Here is a 20,332-nt window from a genome sequence, read left to right as displayed (position 1 = left end):
TATATAAGACTAATTTTAAAAGTGACATTCGCCACTTGAATCTATCTCCATACCGTGAGCAATGACCCGTGAGTAATGAACTATTACTCACGGGTAAAGTAATGGGTGTTATTGTCTATTCAAAAGTAGTGAATAATGAGCATGTTATTAAACGGTCATACAAAAAATACGTTATACTCCACCCCCCTCCTCAAATGGCAGCCCATGCTTCGATATTGTCGAGCTGGGTGCTGGAGCTCCCATGAAGTCGGCGCCCCTGTCTTATATAGATAGTGAATAGTGAGAGTTCATTACCTCGCTGGGATTAAAAATATTTATTTTCGTCAAGGTATTTATATAATTCTGCGTATCAGATATTTGACAAATCACCAGCTGTGGATTGGAAATAGTTATCACTGCTATTCCGACTTCACATTGGGCTGTTCCTCTGCCTTCCGTCAAAGCTGAAAAAAAAATATTGCGGAAAAATGTTTCTTATAGAAGCACTCCAAAGGATCAGAGTACTATAAATAAACTAGATCAGCGGTTCTCAACCTGTGGTACCTACATGTACCACCGGTGGTACATATTATTTGAGGTGGTACACAAAACGCAAAAACAGCCAAAATCAACACCACTATTATAATAGTTAATTAGATTATCTAGCTAGATACCTGTTAGGTGCTACCAAAAAAAAATAAAAAGTAATTTGTAGCGTTTGGTACATGACTCAAAAAGGTTGAGAACCACTGAACTAGAAGAAAGAAGGATAAAACAGAAACGCATATATACAAATAGATCATAGATCTCAGAATTGAAAATTTTTTGACGGAGTTTATGAGAGTCTAATTAATGGATGTGTTTTTTATAATACTGTATGCGGCAAAATAAACAGTACTGAAATGAATATTGAAATGTTTATGATTATTTACTTACAGTATATGGTGCAAATGAAAGGAATAAATTCGTTATTTCGTAAATCGACGACTTTAAGGAAAAATCCCGAAACAGGTGGTTTTTTTATTTTTAAATTATGATATTTTGGTATATATGGCGTACTACTGACGTCATCCATCTGGGCGTGATGACGTAATCGATGATTTTTTATATAGGAATAGGGATCGTGTGCTAGCTCATTTGAAAGATTATTCAATTCTCTTTTCAGTAATATAAACATTTTTATAATTATTTATACAGGGTGTCCAAAAAATTTTTTAAATGAAATTATTTGACAAAAAAAAGAACAATGCATGTAATTTATTTAATTCAAAATACATTTTACTGCTGTCATAATTCAGAAGAAAAAAATGTTTATTGCACAAATGAACATTGCTTTTCGCTTAAATTAAATGTTCAAGCTTCCAAAAGGCAGGTGGCTGGCTTGAACATTGAATTTAATCAAAAAACAATGTATATTTTTTTCTGTTTTCGGGTAAAATGTAAAATGTATTTTGAATTAAATAAATTACATACATTCTTCTTTTTTTGTCAAATAATTTAATTTAAAAAAATATTTTGGACACCCTGTATAAATACTTATGTAAATGTTTATATTACTGAATAGAGAATTAAATAACCTTTTAAATGAGCTGGCACACGACCAATATTCCTATTTAAAAAAATCATCGATTACGTCATTACGCCCATATGGATGACGTCACTAGTATGAAATATATTCGACGGCCTAATTAACAAACCACGTAACTCCAAAAAAATCGAATTTTGGATTTTAATGTTATTACAATGATCTATGGTAGCTCTACATTGCTGCCTGAACAATAAACTCCAAAAAAATTTAACCAATTCTAGAAATCATAAAAACAAAACACACCGTATCTTTTTTGGTGGGAAATTTGTTAATGCAAACCTGGTAACTCCTGGCTGTGGCAGCCTGTTTCCATAGTGCATGTGCGTTGTGTGGTGCTTGGCTGATTTATTCTGCCTGTGTAAATGTATGTTTCCAGTTCATCCAGTGACTCTCAAATTTGATGGTAAGTTACTTTAATGTTCTAACCTCAGCTTTTTCTGGCCTGTTTAAGCTCAAATATATTAGAAAATCGATAAATTCCAAGGGAATTATAGGTACATACTTGGTTTGCTTACAAATCAAAATGTTTGGTTAGTTTCCTATTCAGCGGAGGTACGGGTTTTGTTACTTACCAACGTATTGTTAAAGTACCACGTATCTGTGACAGTAATACAACGTAACTCCGTAACTAAATCTGGAAAAACTCCTAACTCCAATAAAGAATTGTATTAGGTATATTTATACAAAGAAAAGATCTTACTGATATTAGAATTATATTTATATTGGTGTTTTTAAAAATATAAAGTCAGAATAAGTCCTATTTTTTCAAGTTTATTTAGTTTTTTGCTGCTCCTGTAAAAACAGGATAATGTGAGTTACATGGTTTGTTAATTAGGCCGTCGAATGCCAAAATATCATAGTTTAAAAATAAAAATTGACCTGCGCCGGGATTTTTCCTTAAAGTCGCCGGTTTACGAAATTACAAATTGATTCCTTTCATTTGCACCATACTGTATATATATCTAGTATACATGATATAGCCTTGCAATCATTATGCACGACGACGCACGTTCCCGATAAAACAGATGTTTTAGTCCAACAAAGTCCAAAACTAATGAAAAAAAATTGTTCAAACATAAAAATATATTAGCTGACATGAAACCGAAACCACAGAAAGACAAGTTCAACCTAATGAACACACTATAGTTAGGAAAATGAAGGGAACTTAATTAATGCCTAAGTTTAAATCATTTATGTCTTTTGGTTGGTTTTTCATTGGAAGTTTCTAAGTTTGCTAAGGCAAATTTCCTCTCCCAGGGCAAATTTATAGATTCGCCACTGCCTCTGGCAGGAAAAAGACTTTAATATAAACTTACGTGCATAGAAATCGGCCCACTTAAAAATTTGGTCATTTTTGATGTCTCATATTTCCTAAACCTTTTGGCCGATTTAAGTGATTTTTTGAACAACTTATAGCCTGATTCTTGAGCAAATTACCAGTGTAATAATATTGTTGCTAAACAGGTAAATTTTCATTGTATACCGGGTAGTGTACCCATCAAACTGTGTTTTTTTCTCAAAGTTCGCATCACCCTGTGGAATATTCTAGCATTTATAATATACTGAAATTAAAACCCAACTATAGCCTCAGGTTTTCTAACATTCTGTTTTTTGATTCATTCGTTTATGTTGGATAATAAAAACTTTTAACAACTAAACATGTTCTTCATCAATATCATCAATATCAACGATGTTTCTAAAAAGTGGGACAAACTTTAAGGAGTAATTCTGCATGAAAAAATAATGACAGTTGACAGTTGGCTTTATAAACGAATGTCCACAACTGTTTCGTTTCCGAGATACGGGATGTTGAATGTTTTCTTATACAAACTGACGATTTATTTATTGCTTTAAAACCAGTTGAGATATGCACATAAAATTTGGTAGGTTTCGTAGGTTTTAAGAGATGGTTATTGCGCAGGTTTTGACATGCAACTAAGAATTTTATATTCATCATTGGCGTGTATTATGACCCGTATGCACGCCAATGGTGAATATTAAATTCTTAATTGTATGTCAAAAAATGTGCAATAACTACGCCTTAAAACCCACCAAATTTCATTGGCATATCTCAACCGGTTTTAAAGTAATAAATAAATCGTCAGTTTGTAAGAAAAAATTCAACATCCCGTATCTCGAAAACGAAACATTTGCGGACATATTTATGTCCGCAATGACATATTTATAAAGCCAACTGTTATTATTTTTTCATCCAGAATTACCCCTTAAAGTTTGTCGCACTTATTTATAGAAACACCGTTGATATTGATGAAGAACATGTCTAGTAGTTAAATAAGTACCCAAGTTTTTTATTATCGAACATAAACGAATGAATCAAACAACAGAATGTTAAGAAAACCTGAGGCTATAGTTAGGTTTTAATTTCAGTATTTTATAAATGCTAGAATATTCCACAGGGTGATCCGAACTTTGAGAAAAAAACACAGTTTGATTGGTACACCCGGTATACAATGAAAATTTACCTGTATAGCAACAATATTATTACACTGGTATTATTATAAAGAATCGTGCTATAACATGTTCAAAAAATCGCTTAAATCGGCCAACAGGTTTAGTAAATATGAGACATCAAAAAGTGACCAAATTTTTAAGTGGACCGATTTCTATGCACGTAAGTTTATAATTTTTGATAGAAAATTTAGGTTTATCGTTCCCAAAAACCCCACTAACCAAATTCCGTGTTGTAATCCCATGCCTGTCAGGAAACATTCAAACATAAATAAAATAAAAGTTTAACTTTGACACCCTGTATTTCGGTTATTATCAACTTTCGTACTAAGGTAATTAGCTTAAATCTACCTATTTTAAGCTCAGAAATCTAAGGTTAAGCCGTTAAGCTATTAATTCATTACCAAACACCTGGTATAGTACTTAAGGTACTAGTACACTTTAGAAGACCAAAAATAATCATTTTTTTTCAAGAATTTTTTGCTCAGAAGCTTTATTAAAAATGAACATAAAACTTTTTACATATTAATTTCTAACTATTAGAGAGTACAAAAAATATACCCTTTTTCATTTATGCACGTACACTAATATTATACAGGGCGCAAAAGTCGAGGCTTCGAAAAGTGATGGCGGACAGTTAATCTCAGGATTGGGATATCTGAAACAAAAAAATCGTACTGCATTTGAAAAAGGAAGATTTCTTACGTGACAATTTACCACAATTTGACCAAAAAATAAAAAATACATATTTTTTAACCATGAAAAACTGAAAGAACTCTGGCGATTTTTTCACAAAATTTTTTTAAACTTCCGTATAATCTTTGCTTTGCGGAATTTTTCACTAACGGTGGTAAATTGTCACGTAAGAAACCTTCCTTTTTCAAATGAAGTACGATTTTTTGGTTTCAGAAATCCCAATCCTGAGATTAACTGTCCGCCATCGGAACTACTTTTTTTCAAGGCCTCGACTTTGGCGCCCTCTACAATATTATTGTACGTGCATAAATTAAAAAAGATATAATTCTTGTATTCTCTAAGAGTTAGATATTAATATGTAAAAAGTTTTATGTTCATTTTTAATAAAGTTTCTGAGGAAAAAAATCTTTAAAAAACGCTTATTTTTGGTCTTCTAAAGTGTACTAGTACCTTAAGCACTTCTTAACAGAATATTAATCTAACAATAAAATTAGTATATAGTAACCTACATACCAACAATAGTTTTTGATGGATTTCCATCCGTTGTTTTAGTACTTGTTGATTTTCGACTGGAACTGGAGTTTAGGACACTAAAAATATTTTTATCAATCAAGACAGTCTAGAAATTAGAAAGATTATATGAAGGTACTTTTATATCCAATTGTTTACCTTACACAAGTACTTCCCCACTTTGTTTTTGACGAATGTAAAGTTGAAGATTTCTTAGCTGATCTTTTATTTAGTAACGAAAATGAAGATATAGTATCCACAGAAATTGTTGAATCGCCTGATTGTCGTGGTTGTTGATCTAAAAAATAACACTTTTAAGAATTTGAATATTCAAAACAGAAAAGTGTTTACCTGTTTTATTAGTGATAATAAACTTGGATTTGCTTTTGGATTTGTTCCTTTGATTTATAATACAATCATTTAAGTTCATATTTAGCAAAATTATGTTGTCTCTTAACAAATAAACTAAAATTTTATTTAAATTATAATGTACGTAGTGCGTCTAATAATTCAAAATCTAGGAATATTTTTATCTCATCTTCTTCTGGATTTGCAATGCCATTTTTAACGAACTGTCATTATAAATACTGTTTTGTGGTTATGACGTCACAGTTGATATTAATAAAATGTTCCGATCTTATATCTATTATTAATTTATATATTTTATAAATGTTTAGCAAATATTTGTTTATATTATTTTTTATATTAACGTCGTGAAATTTATTCATAAATTTATTATATTATTATGTATTATGTTTTAATGGAGCTGGCAACAGCGATACGTTGCAGCTAACTTCACGATTTGGTTTCCTTCTTTCATTTGACATTTGGCCATGGCAGTGCCTTAATTTTTTATGTGCTGTGGTGGTGCTTTAGAGCTGCTTTCTGCTTGTTGTGTTAAAAGTTTTGACAAACAGTATGAGTATGACGGCTATACGGTGTGTTATACATCAATGTAAAAAAATTACTGAAAAACAATAAAAATGGGCTGTGAATGAACTATTTTTTGTTAAATGTGTGGTGTAAGCTTTTGTGTTTTGTCAAAATTATTTAAATATGTGTAATGTACCGCCAAAGTTTTATCAATTGTGTCGTTTATGTTTATCTCATGATAAGGATAATGCTTTATTTATCTTCGATAAGGCGGCTATGGAAAGGAATATCCTTAAGAAAATCATGACGTGTCTGTCAATTCTGGTAAGATGATTCATCTATGGCCGTGTGTTGTTATCTGATAAGAGATCTAATTAGTAACCTAGATGTGGACGATTCTTTTGTTATGATTTTAATGCTAATTTTAAATATGATAGCAAAACATCTTGCATAGATAGGACGGGGGTTATTTTGGGATATTTAACTGTAGTTAATGATATGCGGTGATATAAATATTCATTTCTTTTTGTTTGGAAAACATCTGCTTTACGTACGCGTGGGACGAGATGATGCATTGTATATTTGATTACAGCAGACCATGCTACTAATCAACATCGGCGGCTTTGAAATTCTACTCGCTATTATCTATTATGTTATATCACCTGAACTGAGTGATTGTAAATAGAAAGTTTGGCGAAGAAGGGGAGATTTCAAATGAGATAAAGATGTGATAACGGAGGTTTTGCGTTTCTTTGTCTTTAAATCAAGTTAAATTATATTTTAACTGCTGCTGGTATAAAAACTGGATTAAAATTAAATTATGTTTACTTCTTTATATAGAATCAATAATTAACATTAGTAAGAGGCAGATTTTAATGACTTTAAGCTGAGAAGTTGATCATTATGTATTAAAATTTTACACTGGATCTGTGGATCAGGCAGTATTTTTCTCCCGAAATTTTAGTGATAATGTTTATTTAAAAACTATTGTTATTGAAAAATAAATTGTACTTATTAGTTACAGTGATGTTTTTTTGGTTTGTTATTACACAATATGCTGTTATAAAAATTAATTTGAAACAGTCACCTTCATTTATTGTCAAAATTATGACTACTTACACTTTATTTGATGTTGATGGAGAGGTGGGTACAAACCCCCCCAGTTAAAGTAGTAACAGCTATCTAAGAGACTCATTGAGATTCAGCTCAGGGGGTGCTATTGTTGGAGATGTGAAATTCCATAAACAAGGAATCTACATGTTTTATGGTACCTTGTTATGTTTATGTAATTTCACCACAGTATCACCTACTGAGCTGATTATTAATGAGTCATAGGCGTAACCAAGGGGGGTTTAGGGGGTCGTAACCCCCATATTTGGTTGTACTTTGAGTTCTATATGCTTAACACCATTACTATTCCATACCCCCAGAGACCATCCAGTAGTTGTAACTGTAACCCCCCTTTAGGATCATCCTGGTTACACTGTTGTCTTAGATAACTGGTAGAAGTAATTATATGGATGGAAAATGCTTACAAACTATTGTTGAACAAATTTCTATAAGTACTTATTGACCCAAGTCTTCTTTATTTGGCTTCCTCACACTGTAAAATGTTCTTATACAGTAGAACTGAAAACTTCAAGAATTGAAAGGTCTTCATTATTTGAGTGTTCTACTTATTGCAGTACATAAGGAATTTATTGATCAAGCTTTGTTGGAATTTGTTCCAAACTAGAAAGGCTACATGATACATGTTCATTCTAGAGTCTAACAATATATCCAAGAGAGTTAGGTATTAATATTCAGTTCAGCAGGGTGCTATTGGAGGTATGAAATTCTATCAACAAGGGATGTAGGTACCTGATTTATGAAATGATCCTTTGTTTATGTAAGTACATATTTCCATCAATAGTACCCGTTGAGCTGAATATTAATGACTCTCTTAGTTTGATTGCAGAACTATACCAATCAGTTCTCTTATATTTATGGAAAATGTCAGTTACCATTTACCATGTAAAATGTTGTATCCATAATCATTCTTTTTACCGATTTTAGTCTACCGATTTTTTGTCACAACTCGTTATTTTAAAAATGTCATCTATAGATGTTGTGTCACATTACATCAATGGATATTAGACGTATATAGATGTTCTGTCCATCAACGTGTTAGCTATTAAAATTTGTTACATTCTAACATCCTTACAGTGTCTTAATACCAATAAAGGTCCTATTCCAGATAGAATATCTAACTTATTTTTAAGGAATTGTGCATTCCCTTTATGTAGACCTCTATGGCTTATTTTTAAAAAATATCTGACAGAGGGTCCCTTTCCATCTCAATTTAAGAGATCCTGCATTAAGCCCATTTACAAATCTGGTGATAAATCATTTATTTCTAATTATTCTTTCAATTCTTTCTGCTATTTCTAAAATTTTTGAAGCTTTAGTGGCTGATTTTTTGGCAGTTAAGCTGGAGAATTAGATTAACTCATACTGCTCAGTATGGTGTCCTGCCTGGTTGTTCAACTTCTATTAATCTATTAGTTCACACTGATTACATTATAAATGCATTGGAAAATAGTTTTCAGGTGGGTTCAATTAATACTGACTTGTCTTTTGTTGACTTTTATTGAATAAACTGGAATTTTTTTGGTGTGTCTGGTGTTAAATGCTGTTTAAAAAGTTATATGCAAGATATAATAAAACCTCCATTAACAGAAACCTTTTTAACCGAAATGTTTATATAAGTAATAAATATAGCTGTAAAACATCGTTGTCAAAGAAAAACACAAAAGAAAATAGAAGATTAAAAGAAAACACTCTAAACATGTCCATTTTCTTTAATTTTATTGCTTTGTTCTGTATTTATATATTGAAGAATGTACAGAGATGTTTAGATGTAAACCAGGACATCTATGTCTGCTTCCTAGATTATAACAAGGCAGTAGATACAGTGAAACATAATCCGTTAATAAAACTACTGAGAACAAAGAACATCGACACACGGGATATAAGAATAATAGATATTCTGCATTATGAACAAGAAGCTGTCATAAGAATAAATAATTTAAACATCAATAAAATAAAAACCAAAAGAGGCGTTAGATAGGGCTGTGTCTTGTCGCCATCGTTGTTTAATGCATACTCGGAAGAAATATTCAAAAAGGCATTAGAAGATGAAGTAGCAGGCATAAAAATAAATGACCTACCCATGTGTGAAATTAGATACGCTGATGACACAATACTAATAGCAGAAACTTTTACAGATCTACACAAAATTTTAGATACGGTTGTTGCAACAAGTGAAGAATTTGGTCTGTCACTAAACATAAAGAAAACAAAATTCACGGTTATATCAAAGAAAAATATTAGAAACATCAATCTACACGTAAATAATAAGACGATAGAACGAATTCAGATTTATAACTATTTAGGGACAAACATTAGTGAAACAAACGATTATACCAAAGAAATCAAAATTAGAATAGAAAAGGCTAGAAGTGCATTCACTAATATGAAACAAATATGTAGTAGAGATCTCAGCCTAAATCTTAGAAAGCAAGTACTAAAATGTTATGTATTTTCTGTTCTTTTGTATGGTGTGGAGACATGGACTCTTAATAAACAATGTCTCGATAGATTGGAAGCATTTGAAATGTGGACATATCGAAGAATGCTGAGAATCTCCTGTACAGACAGAATAACCAATGAGGAAGTACTAAGGAGAATACAGAACAGAAAGGACTGGATTCCATACAAATAAGAAAACTTCAATACTTGGGTCATATAACACGTGGTGACAGATATTAACTCCGAAAATTAATTATGCAGGGAAAGATTCAAGGAAGGTGCAGCATAGGTAGGACAAAAATGTCCTGGCTGAGAAATCTCAGAGAATAGTTTGGATGCAGCTCAACTGAACTCTTTCGGGCTGTAAGTAGTATCAAAAGTTGGAATAGCAATGATGATTGCCAACCTTTGTCACGGAGATGGCACATAAAGAAGAAGAAGATATTAAAGAAAACATTACGAAATCACCTCATAGTATTTTAGCACACATAGCACCTATGTGCTATAACAAGAATACTATGTAATTTGATACAAAAAAAAATACAAAAACACTGGTATTTTTAACCGAAATTCTTGTTCTCCAAAACAGTCTCCACCCTAATTATTTCGGTTAACGGAGGTTTTACTGTAGATGTTTCTGTATCAAACTAAAGACGTTTACTTCAACTCAATACCTTCCAAGCTCTGGAGCGCCCAAGGTACCCATTTCGGACCTCTTCTCTTTACAGTTTTTGTTGATGATGCTATAACATCTTTTAACTACTGTGAGCTCTTAGCATATTAGGTAGATGACAAAATTATTTTGTATTATTAGAGACTATTCTGATTGTATTGGGTTACAGAAGTCATTAGACATCTTTGCGAACTGGTGTGTTAATAACAAATTAATTGTTAATCATAAAAAATGTTAGGTGATCGTGATCCAGTTTTATCCATCTCTTACTTCCACGGTATTTAATTATAATTTTGAGAATATTTTAATTGAGAGGGTCAATAATGTCACAGATCTAGGTGTGATTTTTCAGAAAAATTTGTCCTTAAGTCTACATATAGATCTCATATGCAACAAGGTAAAACACCTTGGTTTCATTAAGAGGCATACCAGGATAGTATCTTCAAAAACTCTTTACATTTGTCTTGTCTGCTCCCAACTTGAAAATTCAACAGTGAGAGAAAGTAGAGAAAGATTTCTGTTGTACTGTTCTTTTAAATTGCATAGACTATATTCCTATTCTGGTATGATCAATTTCTTGAATCTGGATTCTCTTCTTACCATTAACTTTGACTTGATCTTTATTATTATTTTTTAACACGTTGACGGATAGAAGTCTATTGACGTCTAATTTCCATTGATGTAATGTGACACAACATCTATAGATGTTGCATTTTTCCCTATTCTACTTTACAAAATACATATAGTGTCACAACACTTGCTTATACATTTGATGTACTGTCCGTCAATGTGTTAAGCTTGTTGATAAAATAATCCAATCTCCTGAATTGTATCAGTTAATGTTTTTTTTTAATCTCCTTCCCATTCTGAGTCAAAATGCATGTTTTCATGTTAATCATCACATAACTAATTATGATTCGAATATAGGTATGATCCAACTTCTTATGCATGATAATCAGATATCTCATTAGATAGATTTCTTTCACTTTAAGTAGTTTTTTAAAGTCATTTTTGCTGCATACTTTGTATTTTGTCGAATTATATGCTAGGTGTTATCATCACATCATTTCATAGAGCTCTTAACATTATATAAGCTATTTTGCAATACTTTATTTAACTGTGTAATGACCATTTTAGAGGGAGGAGTAAACTTAAAAGATATATTCACACCCAATAATGTCACTAGAAAAATCAGCAGATTCATCTTTTTTTTTCATGTCGGCCTTCAACAGTAATCCATAATATGTCACTACTTAAATAGTCTAAAAACAACTGTTTTTTTTTTATAAGTGCAGATTAATAATATAAAAATTAAAGGAATAACACAGAAAACTCAAAAAAATCACAGATATAACTTAACCTATGAAAATTTAAATGCCAATAGACCATTCCAGGTCACGTGACTTTGACAGCGTCGTTGAGGGGCAAAAATTGTGTTTTTGGTGTTCTTTTTGCTATTTTCTCGTTTTATTATAAGAAATCTGTGGTTTTAACTAGAAAAATTTCTAATATTAGATATAGGACACCCTCATAGGGGATGCAAAAACCCGATATAATCAGAAAATCAGTTTTATTGGCCCATACCGTCGTTCCGTTTACAGTGCATTGTGATTATAGTGATTTAAAACATTTCAGTCTTTAACACTAGAAAGTCGGGCTCAGCTTACCTACCTAGAAAGCCAGAAGGGATCATTTTGGCCCCACATTCTTTGTTCAATTAAATCTCAGTTTAAAGAAATTAAATCTACTCTAGACGATAGAATCTGATTTTATTTTTTACTTTCATTGTTTAACATATTCGCTGCCTATCAAAAACATGCGGGACACCCGAGGGGTAAACCACTATTAGAAATCATTGTACATTTTTTGGGTAATCACCTGGCAATACATGGGAATCAACTTGGGAATCCATAGGAATCACATGGAAATCATGGGAATCACATAGAAATCCATGGGAATCACATAGAAATCCATGGGAATCACATAGAAATCCATGGGAATCACTTGGAAATCCATGGAAATCAATGTGGAAATCCATAGAAATAACCTCACTTTTTAATATCACTTGTGTTCACACATGTTTTAGCTGCCTTGTTTTTGTTTAGATTTTGTGGGTTTTTGAGTGTTTTTAGTGCTAAAAAATTACAAAACTGGTAAGTAATACTAATTCTTGAGTATGGAATTTAAAAAATATGTGATTGTACCGACATTATCAGCATCTTTAGCTAATAATCTAGTTGAATTGTTTAGATTTGTTTGATTTGCATCTATGTAAATTTAAAGGGTCAATATTGCATTCACTGTATTTAAATTTATTAATTTGTATTTATTATTAACAAACCCAGCAAACATTCTGGCTTCTTTGATTTCCAACCAGGCCCTATAAATTTTACATTTTTAATGATAACTAATTTATACCTTTCTTGTTAGGACTAGCTGAACTAACATTACATAATAATTAAAATAAAATAAAATTATTATGAACAGTGTAAAAGTTAGAGAGTATGGCTTAAGTACGTCGTTGCAATCAAACTGTGCTCGAATCTGACAGCACTGTTATAATGTATCTAATAAGAATAGGTACTATATATACTCCGAGATATACTCGTAAAAAGGCATTGCTTTATTTAAGAGTTAGATTTGTTATTATTTTCAGGTTACTTACGATGGAATATATTAATGGTTTGTTAAAAAGTTTTGAAGCTGAAGTTCCCGCTTATCTCAAATCACTTCTTATATACAACGGATTTGATAATTTATATTCCCTTTCACAGTTTAATATTGATGAAGACATTGAGAGAATGGAGTGTTATGCAAGGGACGTCCTTTCAAAGGTATTGAAAGGAGAAGAAAAAAAAGCAATGTTTGGAATTGTCAGCGAAGAATGCTCTCTATTTAAAATTCCGGAAGGCCATAAAAAGCTTTTGCGCTTTGTAAAGGAAGAATCAGAAAAAAAAATTAAACTGCTAAAACGTCCACTTCTTTGTGAAAGGTCTGAAGGCTGTCCAGCTGAAAAAACTTTCCCCAAAAAGAGAAGAACAGTGACAAATAAAAGTACATCTCGATCTGAGAGTGGTAATGAAGGCGATGGTTTTTGTACTCCAAATGATGGTTGTGTTTCTCAAGATGAAGAGCAAGTTAATTATGCGATGCAGCATGTTTTAAATATTAGTCGAAGCTATATCGATAAATTTTCACGAAATGAATTCGACAAAGGCAAAATTAGTGAAGAACGATTACAAGATGTTTTAAATAATTCCAAAAACCTTAAAGTCAAAATGGATGGTGAATTTACTGCAAAAATATCTTGCCCTTTATGTACATTTATTTCTTCAGCCTATTCAGTGAAGAACTCCAAAACCGGAAGAAAATGGGTGATTTCAAACTTCCTGAGACATTATAAAATACATTTTAAAGATGATGGAACCAACTTAACTAAAAAATTACCGATTAAACCGCAGAAACCCGAAATTCAGACCACTATACTTAACTTTATAAAAAAAGATGCTAATAAAAAATGTGACTTAAACCAAGATTTTGAAGATCCAAGAGGAAATCTCTTTGACCTAACCGATTCCAATACAGATTTAAATTATGGAGCTTCGACATCATCTGGATTGCACTTGGAATTGACTACTGAATTGAGTCAAAAGTTACCATATCATCAAACACAAATAACAACTTTTCTAAATACCATAAATCATGCCATAGACACTAACCCAGAAGTTACAAACACCCTAAGTATCCTTACCGAAAATCAAGGCATTAATAAATTTAATTATGGCACCAAAGGCCTACTAAAATATCTATTAGACTCAGCAATAAGAAACTCTAAAAATAAATCAGGACACACAAATAAATTTGATGATGGAATGAAACGATTCTGGCTTTATATATTCATTAGCGCAGGAAGGATGAGTTATGAAATATTGCACTCAAATTTAAAAAATATACTGCCTTCTGTCACAACTATTCACAGACAACTAGAAGAAATGAATAATATATTAGAGGGTGAAGTGAGAATTGAAGACTTAAAACTTTATTTACAAAAGAGAAATTATCCACCCATAATTTTTATATCCGAAGATCAAACTGCACTCATCAAAAAAGTCCAATATGATTCAGCTTCAAATCAAATGGTTGGCTTTGTAGCACCTTTACAGGAACAGACGAGATTTCCTCGCATTAACAAATTCCCAGTTGATTCAGTTAGCGACATTGAAAATGCTTTTAAGAATAAAACATTAGCAATAAATGCATATATTTTAAGGCTCAGCCATTAGTAGATGGATCACCCGCATTTTGTATATCAATATTTGGCAGTGATAATAGATTTACCTCAGAAGATGTTTATAAACGATGGCAATATCTCATAAAGGAAGCAGGAAAACATGGAATTACAATTTTGGGCTTTTCAAGCGATGGTGACACTCGGTACTTAAAAAGTATGAAAATTATATCGAAATTGTCATTTACTTCATTGAACCCTTACTCTCCCTATTTTCAGGTTAGTTATATAGTACTGTGATATTCTAAATTCATAATTTTATAAAACCTCAAAAATTTTTATTTTTTTTCTCACTATAAAACAATCTCGAAAACAATACATATTTTGCTCTACTATTCTATACTTAATTTGTAATTATTTTTAGGCGAATTACAATTTAGAAAATCCAGCAGTTTTTCAAGACACTATACATATATCAACGAAGCTTAAGACTCGTTTATTAAATGAAAATATTTCTATGAATATGGGAGGAAAACGAGTATCTATTGACAATATCCGGTACATAATTGAAAACTATCCTAGAGATAAACACTTATTATGCAAGAGCTTCCTTGAATGTAAGTATACTAGAATAAATTTGCTACTTACTTTTCTAATCAAGAATCTTCCAGAAAAACGTAAAAATATATCAATTTGTCAGCTTTATTCAAATTAAAGTCCCAACTAGATATATATGTATGTATGTATGTAGCTATGGTAGGACTATTATGCATTTGGCTGTATTACATAGATAATAATTTTCGGTCCACAAAACATTTTTGAGCTATGCACTGACACTTTTCTTTTTAGCTTCCGACAAAATGAACTTCAATGCAATAGACAAGTTAAGTTCTGAACATGTCACAAATATGCTTAAGGAAGTTCCCAACGCCGAAGCTACAAGGCAATATTTAATACTGACTCGCAACATATTGGATGCATTCTTGTTAAAAGAAATTAGTGTTGAAAGACGAGTATACCTAATTTGGTATTCAACTTTTTTCATGCGTATTTGGAAAGCCTGGCTAAAAAAAAATGGTGAAAATATCCAAAAGAATTTTATCACCACAAATGCCTATACATGCATAGAAATAAACGCTCATGGAATTATTTTAGTCATTGAAAAACTTCGGCAAAATGGAATTTCAGAAGCTTTTCTTCCATGGCTGTATAGCAGTCAGCCATGTGAAAAAGTATTTAGAGACTCTCGGTCCATGAGTAGCACATTTTCAACTATGATAAATTATACACTGCTGGATGTTTTAAGAAGATTAAAACGTATACAAGCTATGCATGAGATAAGCACAGACTTAGGTAAATAACATATTGGCTGCTAAAGTTATTTTAATTCTCGATTTGATCAATCCTTTATTTTCCAGGTCCCAATTTTAGATTCCCCAGGCAAGAAAACAAACGACTTGGAAATAATTAAGTGTCTTTAAAGTAACTGAGTTTCCATCAACTGATGAAATGATTAACATAATTAAAAAGGCCCAAGAAGACGCACTATCTGACGCTAAAAAAATTGGGATGGAAATGAACAGGGATTGTTGTATAGAAATTAATTTACCGACTTGTGACAATCCGGAAGAGCAAGAAGAGGTGGAGGGAAGTATAATTATCACTGATACCATTTCAAAGGAACATGAGCCAGACCTCGAGCCAGACTTTTCTAATGAAGACCGGGAGTTTCTTGAATATACCTCTACATTTAATAATTATGACTCTTTACATTTGAGAGACTATACGGGTCAAAAGAAAGCACAAAAATCGTGTCTGTCAGTGACACTTAAAGACAAAAAAACACGAATTATAAAAAAATCTACTCTAATTTGGTTTTTTCAGGAAAAACAGGGTCGTTTATCAACCGACAGACTGCTCCGGGTAAAGGGAATGACAGTTAAAAATACGCATAAGGGGTTATCAAAAAAAAACAGTTCAGGAAAAAGCCAGGCCAAGGACTTCAACCAGCAGGCAATATCAAAAAAAGAAAAATGTTTCGTCAACCTCATGAACGAGCTCATAAAGATAGTACATCTGAATCTCGATCTGAATCAGATGAGATTAGCTTAGAAAGTGAAACTTTGAGTGAAGATTTCTCTGACTTAGAAGATTGCCATAACGAAAGTACAAAAATGCCAGTAATTCAGCTAGAATCTTATTATGCTGTGTTTTATGATACACAATGGTATCTAGGGCGTGTCATCAACAGCTACAGCTCAGAAAAGTTTAAAGTGAAATTTTTACAACAAGACCTGGATACTTTTAAGTGGCCCAAAAAAGATGATATCCAAGATGTTCACAAAGAGTTTATATTTTATGGACCAGTTAGTCTAAGCGGAACTGAACCATTTTCTTTAAAAAGAAATGATTTGATTGCTATTAAACAGAAATACAAAACAATCAAATCCATCAAATCATTAAAAAATTAAACATATTTTTTTATGTTATTTATTATGTTAATAAAGCTACTTTGCTTAATTATTGGTTTTTAATTATTTTTATTATCGGTTTTAAATTTAAATCCTATAAAATAATAAAAACTGAAATGGGAATCATATGGAAATCCTTTGAAACCACATGGAAATCCTTGCAAATCATATGGAAATCCTTGGAAATCATATGGAAATACCTAGGAATCATATTGCAAAACCTAGAAATCCTTAGGAATCATCAGAAATAGTTGGGAATCATTAAGCAATGATTGCCAAATTTGGAAATCATTGTACAATTTTGAGGCTAGTGGTTTACCCCTCGGGGACACCATACAGTTTGCAGTTTTTGATATTTGCCACACATTGCCTTGTTACAGCCGCGGCAGTGATTGGAAGTATGATTTCATTTACAAAATATTTTCAACTGATATTTTTGTCGTTTTTGGATAGTAACAGTGATAGTTGTTGGTAGACCTGGTGTTGCTAGGCGTAGTTCTATATTTCGGGAGGCATGGTATGGGGCCCATAATTCTTCACACAGCCGAAGAATAAACTTACAAAAAATACTTCCAGATATTTCTTTATAAATAATCCATGCATTTATTGCTTCCAAGTCAAGGGTATTATAAAACACGTAGGTACATAGGCCATCATCTTGAAGTTACTTTTGTAGTATATATAAAGACGCTTCATTTGGTCATCTACACCCACAATTGTATCTTTGTGTTCACCAACAATTTTATCTCTATTACGTGGATGATCAGTACCAGTATAAGGGTAACCATATACAATAAACATACATAAATATGGTTTTACCCATCCGACAGGAATTTGAAAGAAAGGATCGTCGAATTTCCCAGAAAACGATAATAACTTACACAGGGCCAATTTGGCCCCTTTAGACTTCTATGGTAGATTTGTTACAAAAACCATTTAATTTTAGTAAACAATATTTTTTTGTGTTAAATAAGTCTTTGTATCAAACATATTAAAAGTCATAAAATATGAAACTATTATTGCCTCAAATAAAAAAACTACAATAACTTCAAATCGCAACAGGGGCCAAATTGGCCCCTCCGACTTTCTAGTGTTAAATGCGGCTGGTATTATAAAAAAACTCACTTCATCTCTTTTACTTTTACTGGAACACTTGACACTGGAACTGAACAAAACGGTGGTATTTTAATCATATTCTTAAATTAAACAATGGTTTTCTACACTTAACCTACTTTGTTTACAAGATCTTTGCCCTCCAGTCGCTGTCAAATGACGTCACCCTGGAATGGTCTATAGTATCAAAATTCCATAAATGTCAAAATTGCATAATTTAGTGGAATAAACTTGCCTGCGATTGGCGGTTGGACCAATTTCAAACAAGCATTGCTGCTCAGTAAATTTAAATTAAGTACTCCTCCTAGTTTAAAAACGAAGTATAGTTTGTTCTATGCTTTTTCTCATGAGGATCTTTCAGTGCGTCACAGTTTTTCGATTTCTTTCTAACGCATTAAATTGTATGTGACAGAAAAAAACGCATGTCAGTGATTACATTTCGTCGGTGACATTTATAACATTTATTCTAGTTGTCAATAGATGGCGCCATAATCGAAAAAAATTATTTAATAATTATATAATATATCTACGAATATAATCTGTACAATTTATAAGACTATACAAATCAAAGAAAATACCATTTTATAAATGCAATAAACTCGATTTGTTTTTATGCCAAATTGCAAATAAAATGTGACAACTGTCAGATTTAACTAAAATGTCATGTTAGAATAAATGTCATAAATGTGTATTATCACGGACGTACCTTTTTTTCTATCATTTGTGACGCACTGAAAAATGCTCATGAAAAGAAGAATAGATGACTATTTGGTGGACTTTTAACAGTTTTTTACTTTTAAGGATTTTCCCTTACCAAAAATGGTAAAATAAAAATAATCTGCATTAGATAATATGCTATAAAAAGATTTGAAATAAGAATTAAATTGAATCTTGGAAAAGTTACATGGAATTCCAAGAACACACCTGACTTATTTTAAAATCCAGTTGTGAAGTTATCACTAGACGTTATCTATGCAAAATGTACCATTAATGTATGTGGTTTTTGTTGTTTATAGCCAGTGCTATGCAACCTGAAAGCATAATGAAGACTTCATCAATTTTGCTTGAATTAATTACATCGATATGGGTTTTTAAATGGAAAAAAATTAAAATACATAAAATTATATTTTTATAGTTTATAAATAAGTCATACCTATTATATAACTGTTTATTATTGATTTTTCGTTTGCAACTGCAACCTACAATGTTGAACTTAGTAATAATCATTGCTTGACAAGTAGGGAATTTGTGAATCTGATTCGCCACCTGATATTCTACTTTATAGGGCCTAATATTTGTCTCAGTACCTTTCTTCCAAATATATTCTTGTGGTTTACAGATTTTTGAGTCAATATCCAAGTTTCACATCCTTAGCTCAATATTGGCTACTTGTAGATTTGTATCTTAGTTCTTTGATGTATGTCTCGTAATTTAAATGTCTGATTTAAGTATAGCAAAGTGTGCAATATTGGCTAGGGTGATTCTTCTGCTAAACTCTGCATCGTCAATGTTGTCATTTGTGATGTTGACTCCTAAGTAGATAATGATATCTACATTTTCTAATGTAGTGGTCCTTTCCAAGTGGTCAACTGTCAGGTAGGGTTATGTTGCTCTCTCTAATCGACTTTGTACTAGAATTTTAGTCTTTTTTGTGTTTATTGAAAAACCTATTTGCTTAGCATTTGATTTAGTTTTCGTCTGCATATTTTTGCCTGTTTCGTTTTTGCTCATTATGTTTATGTCATTTGCATATTATGCTCTAAATTGGAGATCCAATCAGATCTCCAAAAAGTTTGTCCCATCCCATTTCACTACAGATTAATGGAAAACTGAGCAAATTGGAAAACAGTTGTAGGCAGCCAAGATAGAGATGCATCAAGTCAAACTAGTTTGATCTTACTCAACAAACTTGACTTGACTTTAGTGTTGGAAAATTCTCGAGAATGAAAAATCAGAGAATATTCTCGAGAATATTCTCGATATGGAGAATTTTCTGAGAATGAACCCCATGATGCACTTAAGAATATTGTTGTAGATGAAAAATAGGGTTTTAAAAATCATGATCTTATATACAAAATTATGAGACGAAACAACAGCGTTCTTTGTATATAAAAAAATACAAAAACAACAAAAAACACAAAATTTCTTTGATAAAAAAATGA

General features: G+C 31.7%; 5 protein-coding genes across 6 annotated transcripts in view; 4 read left to right on the top strand and 1 right to left on the bottom strand.

The window, feature by feature from the left end:
- Window positions 1-5,816, bottom strand: part of LOC114325556 (uncharacterized) — a 34,098-nt gene extending 28,282 nt beyond the window's left edge. The window contains exons 1-4 of the mRNA XM_050647394.1: window positions 5,594-5,816; window positions 5,402-5,540; window positions 5,246-5,322; window positions 295-443 (exon numbers count right to left, since the gene is read on the bottom strand). Coding sequence (XP_050503351.1) covers window positions 295-443; window positions 5,246-5,322; window positions 5,402-5,540; window positions 5,594-5,672 — 444 coding nt within the window. The 5' untranslated portion in view covers window positions 5,673-5,816. The remainder of the gene's footprint in view (window positions 1-294; window positions 444-5,245; window positions 5,323-5,401; window positions 5,541-5,593) is intronic.
- A 253-nt stretch (window positions 5,817-6,069) lies between these two features.
- LOC114325577 (uncharacterized) overlaps window positions 6,070-20,332 on the top strand; it is a 101,121-nt gene continuing 86,858 nt past the window's right edge. Inside the window, exon 1 of one of the 2 annotated variants that reach the window (XM_028273677.2) lies at window positions 6,070-6,439. In XM_028273677.2, the coding sequence (XP_028129478.1) occupies window positions 6,299-6,439 (141 nt within the window). In that variant the 5' untranslated portion in view covers window positions 6,070-6,298. The remainder of the gene's footprint in view (window positions 6,440-20,332) is intronic. The other variant, XM_028273675.2, reaches the window with a different exon arrangement.
- LOC126882436 (uncharacterized) lies at window positions 12,190-14,779 on the top strand. The gene has a single exon (XM_050647395.1). It carries the CDS (start codon window positions 12,920-12,922, stop codon window positions 14,639-14,641), a length of 1,722 nt encoding a protein of 573 aa, XP_050503352.1. The 5' UTR covers window positions 12,190-12,919; the 3' UTR covers window positions 14,642-14,779.
- LOC126882437 (uncharacterized) lies at window positions 14,817-16,151 on the top strand. Its single transcript, XM_050647397.1, has 3 exons — window positions 14,817-15,203; window positions 15,436-15,939; window positions 16,005-16,151. The coding sequence occupies exons 1-3, from the start codon at window positions 15,104-15,106 to the stop codon at window positions 16,055-16,057; spliced, it is 657 nt and encodes a 218-aa protein (XP_050503354.1). The 5' UTR covers window positions 14,817-15,103; the 3' UTR covers window positions 16,058-16,151.
- Window positions 16,096-17,107, top strand: LOC126882438 (uncharacterized). The gene has a single exon (XM_050647398.1). It carries the CDS (start codon window positions 16,096-16,098, stop codon window positions 16,696-16,698), a length of 603 nt encoding a protein of 200 aa, XP_050503355.1. The 3' UTR covers window positions 16,699-17,107.

The sequence above is a fragment of the Diabrotica virgifera genome, chromosome 3, assembly GCF_917563875.1.
Source record: "Diabrotica virgifera virgifera chromosome 3, PGI_DIABVI_V3a".
NCBI classification, from domain to species: Eukaryota; Metazoa; Arthropoda; class Insecta; order Coleoptera; family Chrysomelidae; genus Diabrotica; species Diabrotica virgifera.
Note: the sequence above shows the minus strand (reverse complement) of the source record. Positions and strands in the feature narration are given on the sequence as shown.

What these genes read in the sequence shown, in the direction of transcription:
- LOC126882437 (XM_050647397.1), top strand. Translation starts at nt 15,104, where the DNA reads ATGAATATGGGAGGAAAACGAGTATCTATTGACAATATCCGGTACATA. An exon ending in ATGCAAGAGCTTCCTTGAAT is followed by an intron (nt 15,204 to 15,435) that starts GTAAGTATACTA and finishes TTTTCTTTTTAG; the next exon opens with CTTCCGACAAAATGAACTTC. An exon ending in TGAGATAAGCACAGACTTAG is followed by an intron (nt 15,940 to 16,004) that starts GTAAATAACATA and finishes TTTATTTTCCAG; the next exon opens with GTCCCAATTTTAGATTCCCC.
- LOC126882436 (XM_050647395.1), top strand. Translation starts at nt 12,920, where the DNA reads ATGTATCTAATAAGAATAGGTACTATATATACTCCGAGATATACTCGT.
- LOC126882438 (XM_050647398.1), top strand. Translation starts at nt 16,096, where the DNA reads ATGATTAACATAATTAAAAAGGCCCAAGAAGACGCACTATCTGACGCT.